The sequence below is a fragment of the Cardiocondyla obscurior genome, linkage group LG18, assembly GCF_019399895.1.
Source record: "Cardiocondyla obscurior isolate alpha-2009 linkage group LG18, Cobs3.1, whole genome shotgun sequence".
NCBI lineage: Eukaryota > Metazoa > Arthropoda > Insecta > Hymenoptera > Formicidae > Cardiocondyla > Cardiocondyla obscurior.
Window position 1 is genome coordinate 4,493,013 of NC_091881.1, and position 20,691 is coordinate 4,513,703.

Here is a 20,691-nt window from a genome sequence, read left to right on the forward strand (position 1 = left end):
TAATTATATTTAATTATATTATTTATATTAATTAATTTAGTTAATATTCGGTTAACGCAAGAAATATATTATAAATAATAAACTTTCCGGTTAAATATAGCTATAAGTTTTGAAAACTTAATGAGTTTTAGAACACGACGAAGACGAAAATTCTTTAAATTCATAAGTATTCATGAATAAACTCATAAAATTTTCTTGGCCAGCTGTTTACAGACTTAATGACACCACTAAATATAGATATTGATTTGTTTTTCTAACACGTTTACAAGAAAGCCAATTATTATTCTATTTTTTTAAAGCTTATTATTCTATTTTTAAAATAAGATATTTTAAATGGAAACGGTAATATTTTTAATATTTGTTTCTAGTTTTTCTAAAACTTTAGTTTGATTTGAAAGCGCAGGAAGACATTCAAAGTTAATTGAACGAAATATGATGAAACGCCGAGCTAGGTGATTAACAATATCGCTATATTTTTGCAGAATGGCTCGCGTATCAAAGCGTATTTTTCAGTTTTACATCGGTTCAACACCTGTTGATTGCTCGGTCATTTACATGCACGAGCGTATGTTTTATTTTCAACCGTTTTGTTTTATCCAATTCTTCGATTACACTAAATTAAATGCAGCGTATGATTGACATGTACGGAAGAGCGATCAGTTTTTTTGTCTCTGAAAAAATAATTCTTCCGAATGTTGCGTCGATCGATTGTCTTCCTGCAGGGATTAAATCAATCTGCACGAAATAGCATTGCGTAAAACGCGTACAGTCCGTAATATTCGAACGAATATTGTTTGAATGCTTTGCCTTTTCCACTTGAACTGGAATTATTCGAGCGTTGACGCTCGATTTTCACTAAGGATGGTCGAGGGACCATCGTCGAACGATAGTCATTCGTTCGCGTTAAGTATTGATCCGCTTTCGTTACATGATTATATATACGATGAACGATCTCTCCCACAACAATATCGATATATAACGCCTTGTAATACATGGAATTTAATATACGCATTGCATATAGGAAGCACTAGCGTAGCGTACGTACATTATCTTGCTAATTTATTTACTAGCAAACATGTTTTCCCAGAAATTACACTTTAAAGATGAGATAGTTAAAGAGGCGATGCGTTATTTATTAAACGTGCTTTGAAACAAGTTTTTTTTTTTTAATATACAGATTAAAATTCTATTTGAAAAGAAAAAGAAATATCTAAGAATATTTTTCTTATAATTACTGGATATAAAAAAAATAAAAGATAATAAAAAGTTATTAAAACTGCAACAACTTTTAATAAATAATTATAGTCATTTGCGGGACGATATTTTCTATGCAATTAACACGATCACGCGTACGTTTAATTATTAATCTCGCTATCGTTCATTGATGTATAAATAATTTTATTTAATAAAGTTGTTACAAATTAATTTAATTTTGCAGTGGTTCTGCTCCGATGAAGCTGTTAGCGGAATTGGCCTGCGCCCGAGCTCCGACCTCGACATCGTCCGAGGATACCACAAACAACACCAGGAATCATCAATCGGCGAAGATGGTTGCGGCGGCGGTTGCGGCAGCAGCTGCAGCGGCAGCGGCGGCCAAAGACACCCCGATTTCCACAAAGAGGCCAGTAAAGACGATAATATCGAAAAGTTCGTTTACGAAGAAAACGAGAAACCCGATTAAGGAGTTGTTTGAGCGCAAGAAAGAGATAAACGACAGAAAAGAGCTGGAACGCTCTAAGGCTGCACTTGTTGAATCAAATGTGCAGAAACAACGAAAATCGAAGAAGAACAAAAAACAGTCAGAGTTTCCGCTGATTCGTAGGAATGAACACTATGGTGGTATGGTAGAGAAAAAGAAACGCCGCGGTTCTCTTGATCGGAAAGGTGACTCGGATAGGATAAAGGACGTATACGAATTTGACGAAGAGGAAAGTCAAATAACACCGACTTTAGGTAGCGTAATGTCTTACAGAAACCAAGTCGACAAAGGTCCCGAGACCAACTGGTCAAAGACAAAAAATATCGATGAAGATTTAGATTCCATCTTGGAAAATGGCAAGACAAATTATATCACGAACACGAAGTTAGACGCGATAATCCATCGTAAATTTCAAGAACTGGAAAAGTTCGCACCAAAGACGAAAGGCGCTCTAAAGTCATTCCAGAGCGAAGAGCAGCAACGGAGTGCAGAGTCGATTACTGTTACTGGACCAATGGACGAATTTGTGGAAAGAAAGCAGCAACGCATAAAACGACCTGTAGAGCAGAGCGTCAAGCAATCTGGCAAGATCAAAAAACGAAGTAAAAGCTCAAAGAAACGAGTAAGAAATGCCTGGTACGAAAACGACAGCTCGGACGAGTTCAGAACGGCCGCAAAGACGGAAGACATCGGTGTTGGCATTTCAAAGAGCCAACGCTCATGCTCGAAAGGCAAACAAAATCTCTTTGCGGAGTTGTCTACGTCATCCGACAGTGAGTACGAACGTAATAATGTCGATTATGTAACCGCAAACGAGCAACGTTCGTTAAAAACAAGAAAGAATTTGAAAAAGTTATTTGATGCCGATATTGAGAAGGTGGATAATCAACGTATAGTCAATGAATCTGAATTTGACAATGAGGATCAAATCGCAAACAATTGGAATCAAATGCAAGAAGATGCTGTAAAAAACGATCACGACGCAGCGAAATCAGAATCAGAAATGTCGGATCATTCGTTAGTGATAGATGAAAGAAAGACCGACGAGGCGAGAAACAGCGATGACGATGCGGATAATCAATACAACAGAACATTTGAGTTAGACGATTTATATAGAGAAGACAGCTCGGATGCAGAGACAGAAGTTGAGGAAAACGAAGAGCTGACTATCGAAGCGAGAAATAAGGCTGGAACGCAAGTATTGGATAAAAATGCAACTTTGCAAACCAAAATTACCGCTACAAACGCGAAAAATGCTTGTTCAACGGAGAATGAATTAATTTCCTTAGAAGAAGCTTTAAACCTTTTGGATCAACCTGACAATCTCGATTCGAAAACAAAGAATGGACGTGTAAAGAATAACATTGTTAATGGTACTACAGACGAAGTTTCTAACGATGAAATTAATCAAGAAACACAGGACAGACGTTTGAGTCCTGTAGAAATGCGAGATGAAAGGGAAGAAGCAGACGACGATGTTCCAGTTTTACCCGAGAAACTATCCAGCAACGAAAAACCGCAGAAAGAATCCGATCATAATCTGCCTCTTCATGTATTTCTCAGCAGAAAAGTGCAGGAATCGAAAAAGAGAAAGCAACAACAGTTAGATAAACTACGAGAAGAGCAAGAGAGAATACTTATGGATTTTCAGCCGACGAGGAGACAAAGAAAGTGCGCCATAGGCAAACAAGGCCTGTTGGCAGAAATAAGCAGCTCGGATGAAGAATCGTATATAAGAGACAACAGCAGGAAAGGTAACGATCACGATAAATCGCGTAAAAAACGGGAGTCGAAGGAGAAAAGGAAAGAGAGGTACCTCGAAAAGAAGCACGAGCAGATGATTGCCAAGGAACAGAAAGCGATCGAAGAAGAAATTCTACGAGAAGTTGGTAAGAAAAAAGAAATTCTTGCATTAAACGAAAATGATGTATCGACAAATGCTGTGGAAAGAGTTGTCTCCGGGCAAATTCAGAAAAAGAAACATCAGACTAAAGAAAAGCACAAAAAAGGTGGCGACGAAAATATTAAAGAAAACGCAATGTACATTGGTGAGCCCTCTCTCGACGACTCGGAGGATAATCGTAACAAATTAAATCTAGATTTCTCCGAGCAAAATAACACGGAGACCAACGATAATCCGTCATCAATTTCACCAAAACGTAAGAAACTTTCGAAATCACCAGCGAAATCGAAAAAAGTTCTAAAACCCGAGAACGGTAAGATCTCACCGAGTAAGAAAAGTAAAGAGGCAACTGCGGAAAAATCTAAGAAGACATCCGCGAACAACAAGGACTCTAAAGAGCGCAAATCGTCTAATGGAAAGCATGATTCCGGCGATGAAGAATTAAAGACTACCAAATCTTGGAATAAGGTTGAAGAAGGAGTTGGGGTTGCAATTGGCCGTCGGAAACGTACCGCTGCCCTACAATTATATTATTGGTCAAGCTCCAGCGACGAGGAGGAAGTGCCAGAGCCGCTTCCAGCGCCCGAAGAAGAAGAGGACGATCGGCAGGAGCAGCACGGATGGATAGTAGGTGACTCTCATAAGCGGATGATAACGATGCTGGCGATGGAAAAGCAGTTAAAAGAAAAACGGCGTAGGAGCGAGGACGAATTCGAACCCGGCAAGGCGAAGAGCAAAAAACATCGGAATAGTACCTCTTGATACGTGTTTCACGATTAAACTTGATCAAATTCGCGCGATAGACGCATTGTGATGACTACGTTACTTTGTTGCAAACTGTAAGAACGAAAAAGTGGAGACCGGAAAAAAATCATCTCTACGTTTCTCTTTAATGATAATTGATTGCGTTCTTCCACGATATTTATTCGTGGTCGATCTGTTTAGATAGGCAAAAACAGTGGACAAGTGCGATCTATGATTGAAAAAGTATTTGTTGTGTTCGATCTTTTTTCTTCTTAATGTTTCTTAGCAAATATATTAATTGAGTGAAAGTGATTGAAGCGTGAAGAAGAAAAAGAGATATAAAATGTATATAGTTCTGCTTGGCGTTAGAGATTAGATATTAGAAGAATATTCTCTCCCGTTGCGATCTAAGAAACATGCATGTATAAATATGAATTCGGACTCTTATAAATACCGGAAGATATAGACTGAATCTGAAACGTAGCGGAAAATGAAGAAAGCAGCACTCTTAGACAATACTAGGACGCGTTTGTAATGTTTAGTTGTACGTAGGGGAGTCTCTCACGAAAAACGGGTGAAGAAATGGGGGGGAAAAAAAAACCAGTCACAGTCGCTTATTTAGGAAAGGACAACGTGAAATCGGGTCCAATCGAATTTAGCGCTTATACCAGCTTTTTCCGTGATTTGTAAAACGTATTTCTTCGTATTCTTGAATATTCTTACATGTTCGTATGTATTCTTACATATCGCATTGAATGATGAAAGATCTCGGGAGGGTAAAGCGTTGTCTTGTGACGAAAATACCCACGTCTGAGGAACTCAAGTCCTCGATACGAGCTAACGAAAGAAATTAATCTTTCTTAACCTTTTGCACGTTATTTTTATGAATTTTCTAGATCTCAAGCTTGCGTGTGCGGTCGGCCGTGCGAGCCACGCGTGTCCACGGGGAAAAAAAAACCGAATGCTTTATTAATGCATGAAACGCGACATCAATTTTTTTTTCTTTTCGTACTCGCCTCGTGCACGTAGAACATAAGAATGTAGATTTTCATATATTATGAAAAAAAATGTTGTATATGTTATAAGTAAATGACAGAAAAAAAAAAAAGCAAACGGTTATAGACTTTAAATGTAAATGTACTGCCATAATCATACAATGTACATATATCGTATATATATCATAATATATAATTATAATTATATATTATATATATAATAGTTTATGTAATATGATATTATACGTTATATGTGTGAAAAATATAATGCGAAAGCCTATGCGAAATAGTAATTAATATTATTTCTGTAAAGATTAAAAAGAGGAAATCTTTAGCACAAAACTAGACGATGACCCAATGTATATAGAGCATATTTTCAATGCGTCTGGAAAAGTATGTTTTGTAATATAAGGATTGCAAAGAAAAATAAAATTATTCGACAATTCCGCTTTCTAATTTAAGTAAGGGTTAATATAAGATATGCTTAACTTTAATTTTACGCATTTCTGTTACTTACAAGCTTATTCTCATCGCGTTCTACATAATATTTCTGCCAACAACATTTTGCAATTTTATTCATAAAAGACCGATTTAAAAAGAAATTTATAGACGGAAGCAAACGCTAAAAACAATAGAAGTTAGAGATTATTTTCCGGAAATAATATACACCTTTGACAGACTTAAAATTTTATTTTTCTTATATTGGTATTGCTCCGAATATTGCTAGGAACACAGAGGAGCAATCGTGCCGCGCACAACATACGTAACATTTCCGAACAAGTGGATGAATCGGGATGCAAGTATAATATAAATGCCTGGATCGTCGGCTTTTCGAGGATATTTTATATTTTTGATTTCCTGACTTACGTTAAACGTACTACGTAACGCATGAACGTGAAATTTTCTAGATATCTGCTGCCTGCCGTGAGCATTATTCGTCGACGACGAGAAACGATTACTCCGATAAAATGGAGCAAATCATATGTGGTAAATTTGGGTAAGAAAAACATGATTATAATTGAAACTAAGCTCGCCGACCAGTCGTTTTCGGTTTATTAAACGTTGCACAAAGTAACTCGATTGAACAATGTAATTCATATTTTTCACGAGGAAATAATTTGGAGCAGTTGCTTGCTCCGTTAGGTTAGTTTTCTATTCGTTCGGATTCAGGTGTAAGAAGCATTTTTTTTTTATCATTGTCAGTCGCACAAGCCGTATATGCATTTTAGCTTTTTTTTCCTATTTTATTTTTAGTTCCTCAATTTTTTTTATTACATAATCGCAAGATTATTATATTGCTCGAAATAATTTGTAATTTTTTTTAATGATTTCTTTTGTTTCATCGCAGCCGGTGCACGGAGTTCGTCCTTTGGGTTACAATACTTTTTCTAATTAATGTTTGTTTTTTTCAGTCATAGCATCTTACTAGTCACCAAAACCTCCAGACATCCAATAACATATATCACCGCGAGGAAGTTGATGTCCGGAAAATTTAATAGACATAGCAGACCATTATTAGCATCGCCGCAGTTAAGACACTTCGCAAATCCACATCGTGGATATGCAATGGTGATAACAAGAATATTAAGAGGAGCATTAAAGATTCGGTATATTCTCTTGGGAAGTGCAGTCGGTGGTGGCGTTACCTTGCAGAAGGTAAAAAAAATTAATACATTAATTAAACTGAATAAACGTAAATTATATCCTAATAGAGCCTAATATTTTCATCATTCACTGTTCTTGTATTTTTTTTTCTTTTTTTTGCTTGTTAATTACATTTTTATAAAATATTCAAATAATGGTATATGTTAAGGATTAGTTAATGTTAAATATTTAATTAATTATTATATTATTTAAACAGAAATACGAACAGTGGAAGGAAGCTTTACCTGATTTAGGATGGCTCGAAAATTTGATGCCCAATGAAAAACGATGGCAAGATTTTCGCGAGTCACTTATGGCAATTAAAACTAACGTGGTCGATAAAATCGAAATCGGTGAGTAGGGCGAATTTTTGGTAGTCGTTTAATTATGTGAAAATGTAAGGCACAATGAAGCGCATTAATGATTTACGATAAAAATAAATTTGATAAATGCAAACAGATCCACGTATAAAGGAATTTGGAATAGTTAAATATCAAGAATACAGAACCTGGTTTGATCAGAGACTAGATGACGCTATTAAGGCAGCGGAAAATCAAAATAACTACGAAGAAAATAGCTCGATACAGAGTAAGTCCTTTGATAAATATCTTATATTTTTTGACAACATTTAAATTTATTGCTTATACGCAAAATTATGCACAATAAAACAATTTGTGTAACATTGATTGTTTTTTAATTTTTTAAATATTTTTTTATGTTTTAAATTTGATAATATGTAATGATGATTTATCATTTATTCACATGCATTTCTTTAATTTATTGTGGTCTGTTCTGTTCAGGTGCATTTGATAACGTCTTAATGGTAGCAAAACAAAGTTATTCAGGTGTGTAAAGATTTTAAATATTTTTTTTTTTTTTTTTATTTAATTTTATTACACACGACACTGCTTATGCATGTAAAATATAATTTTTTCAATTTTTTATGTCAGTTGATACCAGCTTTCTTGCATTTACAGAACAATTTACAAATTACAAAGAGTTATAAATTAAAAATACATGTTTTATGTTTAAGTAGAAACAAAAGATCAATTGTCGAAAAACGTGGTTGCTTTTGCACGTCCATTGGCTAACGATACTACTGAAGAGGAACGTAAGAAAGCTCGTACGTACATATCATTGATTTGCAATATCTTTGCAAACAAAGATTATTTGATATATAATGTTTTATTTTTTATTTTATTTTTTTCATTAAAGAATCTTCGCAACAGAGAATGAACGCTATGCAGGATGAACTAATGCAGATGCAATTAAAGTATCAACGAGAAATAGAAAGATTGGAAAGAGAGAACAAAGAATTGCGCAAGCAGATACTTTTACGAGGAAGCCAAAAATTTAACAATAAAAAAATTAAAGTAAAAAGATTACAGTTTACACGTATTATATTAATGCATGTAGCCAGTTTCATTTGTAATTTATTTTTCTTGTATTTACAGAAATCTTTAATTGATATGTACAGTGATGTCTTGGATGAGCTCAGTGATTACGACAGTGCCTATTCCACAGCTGATCATTTACCTAGAGTAGTGGTCGTTGGCGACCAAAGCTCTGGAAAAACATCGGTGCTTGAGATGATTGCTCAAGCAAGAATATTTCCAAGGTACTCATATTTTCGTTTTATGTTATTTTTGTATATTTTATTTGATTATATAGAATATTAATAATAATAATTATTAATTTGGCTGTACAGAGGTGGAGGTGAAATGATGACCAGAGCGCCAGTTAAAGTCACATTAAGCGAAGGTCCATATCATGTAGCGCAATTTAAAGATAGCTCCAGAGAATTCGATCTCACGAAAGAATCGGAATTAGTTGAACTTAGACGGGAGGTTGAGCTACGAATGAAGAACAGCGTTAAAAATGGAAAGACAGTCAGTCAGGATGTCATTTCCATGACGGTAAAGGGACCGGGCCTTCAACGTATAGTTCTAGTCGATCTACCTGGTATTATTAGTGTATGTATATTGCTTTTATATAAAATTGTTTTAAGATAATTTTACTTAAAAAATTTTTTTATTTTGTTTTTGAGATAGACAGTTACCGTTGATATGGCGGAAGACACTCGCGACGCAATCAGACAAATGAGCACACAATACATGAGTAATCCTAACGCGATTATTCTTTGCATACAAGACGGTTCCGTTGATGCGGAAAGAAGCAACGTCACTGATCTTGCAGCTCAAATGGATCCATCGGGCAAAAGAACAATCTTTGTCTTAACGAAAGTATGAAATATTATTTCATTTTTTTTAAAACAAAATTATTTAATAATTACAGGTATTATTACTGTTTTCTTACGACAGGTTGACATGGCGGAAGAAAATTTGACTAATCCCGAAAGATTGCGGAAAATATTATCTGGTAAACTATTTCCAATGAAAGCGTTAGGTTACTTTGCTGTAGTCACTGGTCGTGGCAGACAGGATGACAGTATACAAACGATTAAAGATTATGAGGAGAAATTTTTCAGAAACTCTAAACTCTTCAAGTGAGTCTAGAACCGTACTTAAAAGTGATAATTGTTAATTGTTAACAATTAAACAATTAAGTGATAATTGTTAAATATAATCGTTAATAAAAAATTTTAATTATACAGAGATAGTTTAGCGATGTCCGGTCAAGTAACCACTAAAAATTTGAGCTTAGCAGTAGCCGAATGTTTTTGGAAGATGGTTCGTGAAACGGTGGAACAGCAAGCTGATGCATTTAAAGCTACGAGATTCAATTTGGAAACGGAATGGAAGAATAATTTTCCAAGGTAAATAATTAAAAGAAGCAATTTTGATTTCGAATACTTATGTTATTACACATTTAGATTGAGAGAGCTGGACAGAGATGAACTTTTCGAAAAGGCGCGGGGTGAAATTTTGGACGAGATAGTTAATTTATCTCAAGTATCGCCGAGACACTGGGAAGAAGTATTGATGACGCGAAATTGGGATAAAGTCAGTATGCACGTTTTCGAGAATATTTATTTGCCTGCTGCTCAAAGTGGAAATCCAAGTATAGTATATATATTTATAATTTTTTTTTCTGTTAAATAGATGGAAAAATTGTTTCTAATAATATTTTTTTGTTATAGATACGTTTAATACCACTGTCGACATTAAGCTCAGGCAATGGGCAGAACAACAACTACCTGCGCGTAGTGTCGAAAGTGGATGGGAATGTTTGCAACAGGAATTTAAAAATTTTATGTCGCAAGCTCGACTTAGTTCAGATCACGATAATATTTTCGATAATCTCAAAACTGCCGTAGTAGCTGAAGCGATGAGGCGTCATTCATGGGAAGAAAAAGTAAATTTAATCTTTTTTATTCTTATTTTTATAAAAATTTATAATATTAATGAATTTTAGAATAAATATTAGAAACATCAAAAGACATAATTCTTTATTTTTTTAGGCATCGGAAATGCTACGTGTTATTCAACTTAACATTTTAGAAGATAGAAGCATAAACGACAAACGTGATTGGGATCAAGCAGTACGTTTTTTAGAAACATCGGTTAAGGAAAAATTACAGAGTACAGAACAAATTCTACGCGATATGCTGGGACCTAATCGCAAAGAACGGTGGCTGTATTGGCAGAACCAAACTGAAGAGCAGCAGAAACGTACGGCTGTTAAAAACGAATTGGATAAAATTCTTTACGCTGACAAAGTACGCACATAAGTAGTTGCAATTAAATGAAATTTTGCATTTTTTTATAATTATAATACTTTTAATTGCAGAAACACATACCTACTCTAACACACGATGAGCTTACAGCTGTTAGAAAGAACTTACAAAGAAATGGACTGGAAATAGATAACGAATTTATTCGAGAGATATGGCATCCTGTATATAGAAGATTTTTCCTTCAACAGAGTTTAGCGAGAGCGTATGATTGTAGAAAAGGATACTATCTCTATCATACCGGGCACGAAAATGAAGTATGAAAAAAATAAAATAAAATAAAATAAAAATTTTATATAATAAATACATTTACACGACTATGCTGGACATTTTTATAGACACAATGCTTTCAGATGGAATGTAATGACGTAGTACTCTTCTGGCGAATTCAACAAATGCTAAAAGTTACTGCAAATGCGCTTAGACAACAAATCATGAACAGAGAAGCTCGGAGGTTGGATAAAGAAATTAAGGAAGTCCTTGAGGATTATAGTCAAAATAATGAAATTAAAGAAATTCTGCTCACGGGCAGACGAGTCACATTAGCAGAAGAACTCAGTATGTGTTGCAGTAATTTCCTATATCGTTAATTATTTTTATAATGCTTGTCGCTAATATTCTTATAGAAACGCTAGCCTTTGAAATATATTTTAATATAAAAATAATAAATAATTTTTCTGTAATATTTTCAGAACGGGTCAGACAGATCCAAGAGAAACTAGAAGAATTCATTCAAGCATTAAATAAAGAGAAATGAGCGTGATAAACGAAATATCAACGTTAGACATCATATCGCGTGCAAAATAAACTTTTGACGTGATTCGCAATTGAACGGATAATAAACGAATACTTAAAAATCATCATCTCGAGGAAAACGTGAATATATATTACAGATTCCAATAAATATATTTGGAAAATCAATCGTGAAGTACAGAATGCACGACTTGTCGAGTATATTAACGCAAATACTAGTCCACGTAAGTAACTGGCTTAGATTTATACTAATTGATGTGTATGTCAAATAGTAAATTTTTATTAAATAAATTTAATTATTTGGTGATTTTTTTAAATTTACTATTTGATATGCGTGTAAAATTTTTGGTGTAAACTATGCCATTGTACGCGATCTTAGTAACTTGATTTAACATATAAAGTATTATAATAAAATCTCTGATCCGATTCAAATTTGTAAATACGCGATATGTGATCAAAAGAATCTTTTTAATGTGTACAAAGATTCTTAAAAATATATTAAGTAATAAATTCACAAATGTTCCTCGAACACCCATATTTATACGAAAAATGCAATAGTATAATTATCATGTTAATTATAAATTTATTGTGCTATTACAAGCGATAATAGCTATAATATGTTATTGCGACATATTACAGAATGTACTCAAAAATTGCTAAAAATATATAGGATTCTAACGAATAAATTAGTAATGTCTGATTATTAATAATTTAATAATAATTTAATAATTATTTAATAATTTCAAATGCCTCGGCATCGGTGATGTTAGTATCGGCGATGTCTGCGTCGACGTCGGCGTTATCAATGGGTTCATCAAAGAGCGCAACCGCTCAGTGAGCTCTTGCATCTGATTGGTGGATACTTTCAGATCTTAGTTAAATAATGTTCCAATCGAATGTAAGAGTTCACTGAGCGGTTGCGCTCTTTGATGCATCTCATATAAGTTGAGGGAATAGCCCAGATATTCTCGTGATAAGGATTTTTTTTCGTTGTATTACGGCATGTACTTTAATTTTAGTAAGTTATTTCTGCTCTTGAGTTGTTTATTTTTACGCACATTTTATTATTCAATGAAAATATTTCATTTCAAAGTAGTATCATCGATTTCGTACAGGTTAGTCTCAATATATGAGAGGATTTCACTGCAAAATAGATTGAGAGAAGTGGCGCGAAGCTAAATGTTTATGTCAGTGTTTCGAGACTGGTACGTGTAAATGGACAACTGTTCATCAGAATTCACACCGATGCAAAAGCAATACATTTTTAATGGAAGCAGAAAAAGGCCACTAGAGAAGGTACAAGAATCTCAGCTGCAACAACAGTCCTTCAGTACAATGAAACAGCCTTCAAGTAGTACTACAAATATTATAGAGTCTAATTCTTCGAATTTTACATATATGAACAACGTGACATTGTCACCTAGTGCAGAGAATCGAACTCCATGTAATTTGAAAAAGCTGAGACTCTTATCCCCAGGTGGAAAAGATCTAGGAGAGTTCAATCTAAAACTGAAATCTGTTGATTCATTGAAAGGGAGCAAAATTACTATTAGTAAATCTAATTTTAAGCTTGTTGATAAACCATTGACAATTCTTCAATCTTCAAGTTCCCATACAACACCATTTCCACGAATACTTAAACAGGGTTCTAAAAAAATTTTAAAAAGTAATTTAATGGAATTGACATCTTATAAGAGCTCATTTAAAACAAGTGATAGTTACATTCAGCAGGAAGTTAATCTCTTGCCAAAAATTAAAGTGCTTTTTAAAAATAAAAATGCAGAAGATAAAATGAAAAACCAAATGTGTAATATTAATGGTATAGATGATAAAGCAAGTCCTACAAATAATTTTAATTTTATAAAAGTTCAAGAAACTGCTACTGAAAATGGGGAAACTTGTTTAACTGCACATACAACATTAAAAAATTGTGAATCATTAGACACAGTAAATTGTTGTGTTGGAATAAATTTTAACAATCAAAAAGACATACCACTGGTTAACAAAGTTCATAAAATAAGTAAGGGAAAATGTATTGCTGTTATAAAGAATACTAAAAGTGGAAAAATAGTTACATCTTTGAAGAATGTAAATCTTTTACAAGGATGTAAAGCTGACAAGAATTTAAATAACAGTGATTTGTATGATGAAAAAAAATTGAGCCATATAAAGCTGTATGATAAAAATAACTTTCTTCCATCTAAGACTGACATTCCTAAGAGTGTTGAAATACAAAGTGTTGAAAAACAAAATGTTATGACAATTATACCTAATAATGAAACTTTGTTGTTTAATCAGAATGGAAATTTTGTTCAGGAAAATAATACTTTAGTTGTGCCAGAAAGTACTGATAATATAAAAGACATAAATCATAGTACAGTTAAATGCAATACAAATTGTGATAGTACACAAAGTGAAAGTTTGAAAATGTCTCGAAATAATTTGGCTGTTAATAATGTGGAGTATATTCCAGAATTACAGCAAATTAGAAATATTAATTCAAATGTACAGCATAAGAATTTGCCACAAAACAACTTAGTGAGTTCATTAGATATTATAAAAAAAGCAATGGATAGTGTAACAGACAATGAACTACGTGAGTTAGCATTGAAGGCTTTGGCCGAGTGTGGCATTGGAATTGAGAAACATATTCCAGTACACTCACCCCAGGATTATAAAGCTGTCAACGATACACAAGTGCAAACTGAAGTATTTGGCCTACTAGATTCTAAAGTCTTTGTATTAATAGACAAAAATATGGAAAGTATTCAACGAATAACTCAAAAAAATTTTCACACTATCTTCAAGGAAAATTTGACAGACAAATCTAATAATTCTCATTCTAATAATAATATTGACCAATCCAAAACTTCTAACATAATTGAAAATACGCTTCCATTTGATTTAGATAGTTTTATAGACGAATATTTTGATGAAAGTTCAGATGCTTATAAAATAAGAGAAATTTTATCAAAAACGAAAACAAGATGTGACGGTCTTTTAGAACATCTGCAAAGAGACTTTCAATGTGTTAAACAATATGATCAAAACGGCATGCTGAGTATACATAATGCCGTTATGGGCAATAACATTTTTCTCGTTCGAAGATACCTGTTAGTGTTGAAACATGCTAAACAAAGTGTTGATATTGCAACTGAGGATGGAATAGTCAGTTCAATTTTTTTTTATTGTATATAAATTTATATTTAATTTTAAAAACATAATACATATTTTATGCTTTACAGACGAGTTTGGAGTTAGCCATTAAATATGACGTGTGCCATGAAATAGTACAACTTTTACTTGACTCTGGAGCACAACCAGTTACACCAAAATCTCTGCATGAATCTGCAGTGATCATAGCTAGCAAACAGTCATCTTCAATGTTATCAATGCTTATTAGCCGAGTTTTGAGTCCAAAATTACTTGATCAAATTGATTCAGATGGTAAGTTTATTTCTATATATGTATTCATATACATGAGTTAAGTTTTAGAAAAGTATTTAGTGAAGTATCTAAATATTAATTCTTACACATTTATTTACTATTGTCTTTCAAGGTTTCGCAGCATTACATTATTGTAGTATACATGGTAATTTGCAAGGAGTTAAAGCGCTTATATCAGCAGGTGCAACTGTAAACCTCAGAGATATGAAATCAGGCCGGACACCTTTGTTTCATGCGATAGATAACAATCGTTCAACAATAATGCGAGTACTAATAAATGCCGGTGCTGTCACAACTATTCCGAATTACGCGGGACAAACCGCTCTATCCATAATTGCAGATCAGAGGTATACAGGTTTTAAATAAAGTATCGAGAAAAAAACCATATGTGATTAGTTTTTCTTTGGTCGGCTTTAGGCTCGCTACTCTACATAATATATTATAAATGTAAATTTATTTTATATAATATGGTATGGAAATTATTTATTTATTAAAAAGTTTTAATTAAAATGATATTTTTAACTAATCGTAATTATTTGTAATACAATTTAGCATAATTTCGACTAAATTAGAATTAATTAATATTTCTAATATTTTCAATATTTTATTATGGACATATTAAAATAAAAGAATTAAAAAAATTTGTTAGAACTTTTTTAAAAAAATAGAATCTACGCTAAATGAATTTTAACAATATAAAACTAAACTGTAAATGTTAATTTACATACATAATATAAATTATTTTTTTAATAAATTTGTAAATATTAAAATATCAATCATTGTTTAAATATATATAATTTCCCATCTATCTAATCTCAACACAATTACAAGACGAAATAAAAATTTACAATATGCTTAATATGCGGAGAGCATTGGTTTCGAGACGAAGACGTCGAGGCATCCGTATGTGTTCTCTCATCATCGTGTACCTGTGTCTAGTAAAACGCTGTAATTAGTCGACACGTAGTTTCCCTAATGCACCGACCAAATGTCTGAATTAATATATTTCTTTTTATGTTACAGTCACCGGCTGAGTTCTTCAACTCCGCTGACGCTCATGCAGATTGGTAAGTCACATGATTTTGTTTTCGTAGTTAATTGTGTTTCTTGAACCGGCAACACATCGTCGACCATAGATTTATATACCATATAAAAATTATTATAATTAATTAATGTCTCCAATTATAATGACGCGTACGAATGGGACTTTAGTAAAAATAACGCACGCGAAGCGTGCGCATGGTTTGTTCTGGCGTTACTAAAAAATACATTATTAATCGAATAAATAATATTTAATTCTCGATTATAATTAAACAAATGCGGTAATTTAATTATTTACTTATTTAAATGACCGAGAAATAAAGAATACACCAGCTGACAATTAATGAACCATGCATGGAAACAATTTGCTGTCTGAAATTACTGTTCTCATTTAAATAGAAAAGAATCATTGAAAGAAAGAAAAGTTAATTAACAGCAAGAGTAAAACATGATTGTGGTTTATTTTAATATCATATGTATACAAATGAGAATGCGTAGAATAGATATTCGTGAGTATTCACTGCATTGTAGATTGTATTTTACGCGTAGCACGAGCCTTGATTTTGCAAGCACCACTCAGGTTGCAAGCTATCTGAATATATTTTTCGTTCGACAAGTCTTTCGCGATGCCTCAACATTCTTTGTTCGGCGTGAATCCACGTAGAACTCGGCTCACTCCACAATCTCTCAGCCATCGCAGCCGATCTTGGCCACAATCTCGAGTCCGTATTAAAACTATCTGCTTGTTCAGTCCAAAGTGTCGCTTCTCCACCTACGAAAGAAATACATATATAATTAAATTTTAAATTTTTGTTGCTACATGTTAACAGAACATTTACCTAGAATAAGATTCTTTTTATTTCCGTATCCTTGCTGCTTAATCATTTCTAATGGAGAATTGTCATAGATCTTTTGCCAACCCTTGTATGGTGAACACCAATTGTTACCCTCGCCTACCCAAGCTCCAAATCTAAAAGAAAAACATTATTATTTACTCAATAAGCGCTCAAAACTTTTTATGTTAATATATATTCACACAACCACGCAATAACTATTAATATTTTTTTAATCTTATAATATAATATTCTGTAAAGTTTTCTCACCCACAATCTAAGTACAAAGCATCGTAATTTGAAAAAATAATCTTGAAGTTATTTCGCAATAGCCTGCCGATAGTTGGATCGTCGCCGAGTGTCCAAATCTGAATAATATATTTCGCAGGATCTATATGTTTAATATTCTCCTCGCTCGTTAAACCGCTAGTCCACAGAACAGCCGGAATATCTTTGCCGCTATTAGCGATCTTTAGCTTTTCCAAAGCTCTCTCCTGAAAGTAATCCCACAATAGGTAGAAACTGCTTTCGGTAAGATTCCATCCCTTCTTTAACATCCAGTCGGTGATAATGTTTTGAGATCTCCAGCAGTTGATATTCACTTCGTCGCCGCCCATGTGGAAAATATCTGGCTGTTGGAAATCTTCTATCATATCCTTATAAATTCCAGCAAGAACTTCATACATTCTTTCGCTGGTAGGATTTAGTTGACCGCACGGTGGTTCTACGCAATAATCCTTCCAAGGTTCGGCTTTAAAGCAAACAGTCGCGTTGTCGCCAACCTGTTCGTTAACATACAATATCATAGATTAAAACAAAAATAATTTACAAATATAATCTTAATAAAAAATTTTTTTTTATGACTTTTATTTATAATAGAATAATAGAAGCTTAATTTTTGCTAATGTAAGAATTATTAAATTATCTACCCATTGCCAGCCTTCGCCAACGTGCGCAGGTGCATCGAATTCTGGCAAAACTCTGACACCGCGAACCAAAGCGTAGTCGACGATCTCTCTAATCATTTCGGAAGTATAAACTTTGCTCGGTGTGTAGCTACCGAACTTGACAAAATCAGGCCATGTTCTGCTAACGTAGGGAAAACTGTGGGAATCGGTGATATGCCAATGGAACGTATTTAGCTTAGACATAGCCATACCATCAATCGTTCGGAGAATTGTTTCTTTGTCGACGTAATTTCGGCTTGTATCCAAAAGAATTCCACGGTAAGGATACTTCGGAGCGTCGACAATATATATCTCGTTAGCCATTCGAATTTGATTACGTAAATCGTCGAAAACTATTAGTTGACTGAGGGTTTCCAGTGCATATCGAGCTCCGAAGTATGTCTTTGCTGTAACATAAACGTCCACCTAAAAATAATTTTAATAAATTTTAATAAACTGTGAGTGAATTTTGTCATGCCAATTTATTTTAATTTCTTTTAAACTGTTTTTCATAACGAACTACAAAAACCTGTCGTTAATTTAATTGAAATTTAAATGCAAATTTATTTAGCACTATGCTATTTTTATCTTGTTTGTTTAAATCTACCTGTCCATCGATTGTAGCGGCTTGGAGAGTGTAGCTCTCATCCGTTTCCAGGGTCAGCTTAGCATTATTGAAATTTAGACCTTCTTTAAAGCGTATCACCAACTTGGTACCACCAGTGGTCAAAGGCAAGGAACCACCGAGTTGTTTCGCATTTTTTTTCATACGTTCGACATTCCTCTGAAGCAGATTGCCTACCACTGTCTGAGTAGAAATTCCGACAATTTCAATTTTAGATGGGTCAAGTTGAACTGTAGTTTTGCCAATGGACATATGTCCTGTAGGTTTCGGCCATAAAGTACCACCTTGGCCGCAGGACAATTGACATACGCTAAGAGCAGCCGGGTTTACATCTTGTTCCGTGATCAATACTTTTTTACAGAGACCGCCATCGCATTTGTATTGCCAAGGAGAGCTGAAATTTAATAAGAAAGTTTAATAACAGAATTCAACAATTTTTACACAAAGCTTTGATTTTATTCCGCTTTTATTTTAAAGAAAGTCTCAAGTAATGTCTATATTTTATAATACAAAAATTTTTATATTATATATCCCTGTCTTTACAATTTCATCAAGTTAAAATGTTTGGCAAATTCTCAAATTATTATTTTTATTTCCTTCGCTCTCTGAAAATCTCATTATAAAAAGTAATGCATTATATTTTATCATTTATCGTTATAACGATGCGGTCGTAAAAAAATTTTTTAATCGACGTTTACGATATTGCTGCATCTCGAACATGTGAGAAGTAAGAGAGACAGTAAGAACTCTCAATAATTTTCTAAATGTCTTTGAACTTTGAGAAGACGTAGTCGTTGTATTAACGATGTGGTCTACTTCTCAATGGATCCACCCACTTGTTGCTTTCACCTTGTACCAAGTGAATCACCTTTCTATTTAAAACTAACATGCGCGAGGTCGGATAGTAATTGAATAGGTTTTAGTTAACCGGTTTAAAAATGTAGTGTATATAAAATATATTTTAGCAAGATCAGTTTTGATTGAACGTTATTTGGTGTTAAAATGTAAAAATAATGTTTACATATTTCTATGAAAATGGCGAGGTAGCAATTGAAACAAACTGAATTTTTCTACATCTATTAGTAACATGTCTAACAGCGATAAAGTCAGGGTCAATCTCTAATACTCACGTATACTCTTCGGCTTGATTGGCGCCGTATTGAAGCGCAAGAACAACGATCAGTAGTGCAAACATGCCGCTTAAAGTGATCGCCAGGGCTACTGACAGCCAAACTCGTTGTCGTCTGATGTAAAAGGACTTTATCATACGCTGAAAGATCGTGTTATGTTTGTCAAGTAGAGGGGAAAAATTGAGTGGGGCAAAACGACTTAATATGCAAAAAACGGCACACAGATAAAATGCAAATTATTCTGGTGTGTCACAATGGATTTTATTATATAAAAATTAAAATTATATATTATATAGAATTTTAATTTTTATATTTTATGTATATATTATATGCACACAAGAAAATAAACTATAAAATTCAACCAAAAAAATTTTAGACAGTTTAATATATCAAATTTAAATCTCAGTATTTAAATCATCGGTATTTCATCATTAAAAAAAATTCCTTTTTCTTTTTAATTATTCTTAATATAACAAGTAATAATTTGTATTTTTTTTCGTGTTTTTTATTTAATTGTGTGCATCTAAAAATAATATTTTTTTTATATACGGCTATCAAATTATTGTATCGATAATAAAATATGCGTAACATACGTAATGTACGTAGTTGAATTTCATAATTAAATATTCACTCAGCTGCTTGTCACTGACAAAATATTTGTGCGAGGCGTATGCGTTACCACGATAATATCATACACTTATTATATGTATATTATTTAGAACTATGCAAGCGCAGACTTTACAACTGTGATTGTTGAATATTTAGAATCTTATACTATTATAGTCCCCGTAAATGTAATACACATTTTTTTACGATTAAGTACACATGTCGCACGTGACATTGATAGATAATAATATGTATGTATAACCAATGAATCTTTTAGATTATCTTCCTGATTATAACCTTTCTTTAGATTATGCAACTCGTCTCTTTAAATAACTTTAATTTTTTAAACTTAAAAATTTTAACTAAATTATTTGTGAAAGTTGTAAATTAATTATAATTTTTTAATTCGTTATGTGCATTCGTAATGTGCATCGATTAAAACATAATTTACACATACAATATAAGTGTAAATTACAAGTGTTTTAAGACAAATAATATAATGTTATTCAATAAAATTTGTACAAGTGTTTAAGTTAACTGAAACAGGAATACTGCAATATAAAAATTTCAATCTCCCTTGCAAAGTTATCCAATGTTTAAAAATATTTTTTTTAGTTATAATACTTATAA

General features: G+C 33.1%; 4 protein-coding genes across 13 annotated transcripts in view; 3 read left to right on the top strand and 1 right to left on the bottom strand.

The window, feature by feature from the left end:
- Positions 1-5,784, top strand: part of LOC139109815 (serine-rich adhesin for platelets) — a 34,099-nt gene extending 28,315 nt beyond the window's left edge. Inside the window, exon 9 of the mRNA XM_070669164.1 lies at positions 1,439-5,784. Within this exon, the coding sequence (XP_070525265.1) occupies positions 1,439-4,364 (2,926 nt within the window). The 3' untranslated portion in view covers positions 4,365-5,784. The remainder of the gene's footprint in view (positions 1-1,438) is intronic.
- A 277-nt stretch (positions 5,785-6,061) lies between these two features.
- Opa1 (Opa1 mitochondrial dynamin like GTPase) lies at positions 6,062-12,111 on the top strand. Of its 8 annotated transcripts, none has more exons than XM_070669165.1 (18): positions 6,062-6,338; positions 6,754-6,997; positions 7,203-7,338; positions 7,445-7,573; positions 7,786-7,830; positions 8,019-8,108; positions 8,201-8,358; positions 8,440-8,603; positions 8,694-8,958; positions 9,037-9,228; positions 9,307-9,491; positions 9,600-9,761; positions 9,819-10,006; positions 10,086-10,300; positions 10,407-10,664; positions 10,736-10,936; positions 11,018-11,237; positions 11,372-12,110. In XM_070669165.1, exons 1-18 carry the CDS (start codon positions 6,310-6,312, stop codon positions 11,434-11,436), a joined length of 2,946 nt encoding a protein of 981 aa, XP_070525266.1. In that variant the 5' UTR covers positions 6,062-6,309; the 3' UTR covers positions 11,437-12,110. The 8 variants fall into 8 exon arrangements, with proteins under 8 accessions (XP_070525266.1, XP_070525272.1, XP_070525270.1 ...); XM_070669166.1 differs by having other exon boundaries at positions 6,063-6,338; positions 8,022-8,108; XM_070669167.1 differs by having other exon boundaries at positions 6,064-6,338; positions 11,033-11,237.
- Positions 12,112-12,338: 227 nt separating this feature from the next.
- Positions 12,339-20,610, top strand: LOC139109859 (uncharacterized protein PF3D7_1120600). 3 transcript variants are annotated; one of them, XM_070669248.1, is made up of 5 exons: positions 12,339-12,450; positions 12,526-14,600; positions 14,678-14,879; positions 14,992-15,226; positions 15,903-20,610. In XM_070669248.1, exons 2-5 carry the CDS (start codon positions 12,648-12,650, stop codon positions 15,988-15,990), a joined length of 2,478 nt encoding a protein of 825 aa, XP_070525349.1. In that variant the 5' UTR covers positions 12,339-12,450; positions 12,526-12,647; the 3' UTR covers positions 15,991-20,610. The 3 variants fall into 3 exon arrangements, with proteins under 3 accessions (XP_070525349.1, XP_070525351.1, XP_070525352.1); XM_070669250.1 differs by having other exon boundaries at positions 12,529-14,600; XM_070669251.1 differs by having other exon boundaries at positions 12,548-14,600.
- Hexo1 (Hexosaminidase 1) lies at positions 16,363-20,133 on the bottom strand. The gene is made up of 7 exons (XM_070669252.1): positions 20,049-20,133; positions 19,456-19,595; positions 18,308-18,719; positions 17,683-18,126; positions 17,024-17,535; positions 16,760-16,890; positions 16,363-16,692 (listed from the first exon to the last, which is right to left on the bottom strand). Exons 1-7 carry the CDS (start codon positions 20,070-20,072, stop codon positions 16,460-16,462), a joined length of 1,896 nt encoding a protein of 631 aa, XP_070525353.1. The 5' UTR covers positions 20,073-20,133; the 3' UTR covers positions 16,363-16,459.
- Positions 20,611-20,691: the final 81 nt, after the last annotated feature.

Excerpts from the sequence above, each read along its gene's own strand:
- Opa1 (XM_070669165.1), top strand. The coding sequence starts at position 6,310 with ATGGAGCAAATCATATGTGGTAAATTTGG. Across the intron at positions 7,339-7,444 it reads GGTCGATAAAATCGAAATCG|ATCCACGTATAAAGGAATTT; the intron begins GTGAGTAGGGCG and ends AAATGCAAACAG. Across the intron at positions 8,359-8,439 it reads TTAACAATAAAAAAATTAAA|AAATCTTTAATTGATATGTA; the intron begins GTAAAAAGATTA and ends TTGTATTTACAG.
- LOC139109859 (XM_070669248.1), top strand. The coding sequence starts at position 12,648 with ATGGACAACTGTTCATCAGAATTCACACCGATGCAAAAGCAATACATT. Across the intron at positions 14,880-14,991 it reads TGATCAAATTGATTCAGATG|GTTTCGCAGCATTACATTAT; the intron begins GTAAGTTTATTT and ends TTGTCTTTCAAG. Across the intron at positions 15,227-15,902 it reads TCCATAATTGCAGATCAGAG|TCACCGGCTGAGTTCTTCAA; the intron begins GTATACAGGTTT and ends TTTATGTTACAG.
- Hexo1 (XM_070669252.1), bottom strand. The coding sequence starts at position 20,072 with ATGAAATTCAACTACGTACATTAC. Across the intron at positions 18,127-18,307 it reads CCGCTACAATCGATGGACAG|GTGGACGTTTATGTTACAGC; the intron begins GTAGATTTAAAC and ends AATTATTTTTAG. Across the intron at positions 17,536-17,682 it reads TTGGCGAAGGCTGGCAATGG|GTTGGCGACAACGCGACTGT; the intron begins GTAGATAATTTA and ends GTTAACGAACAG.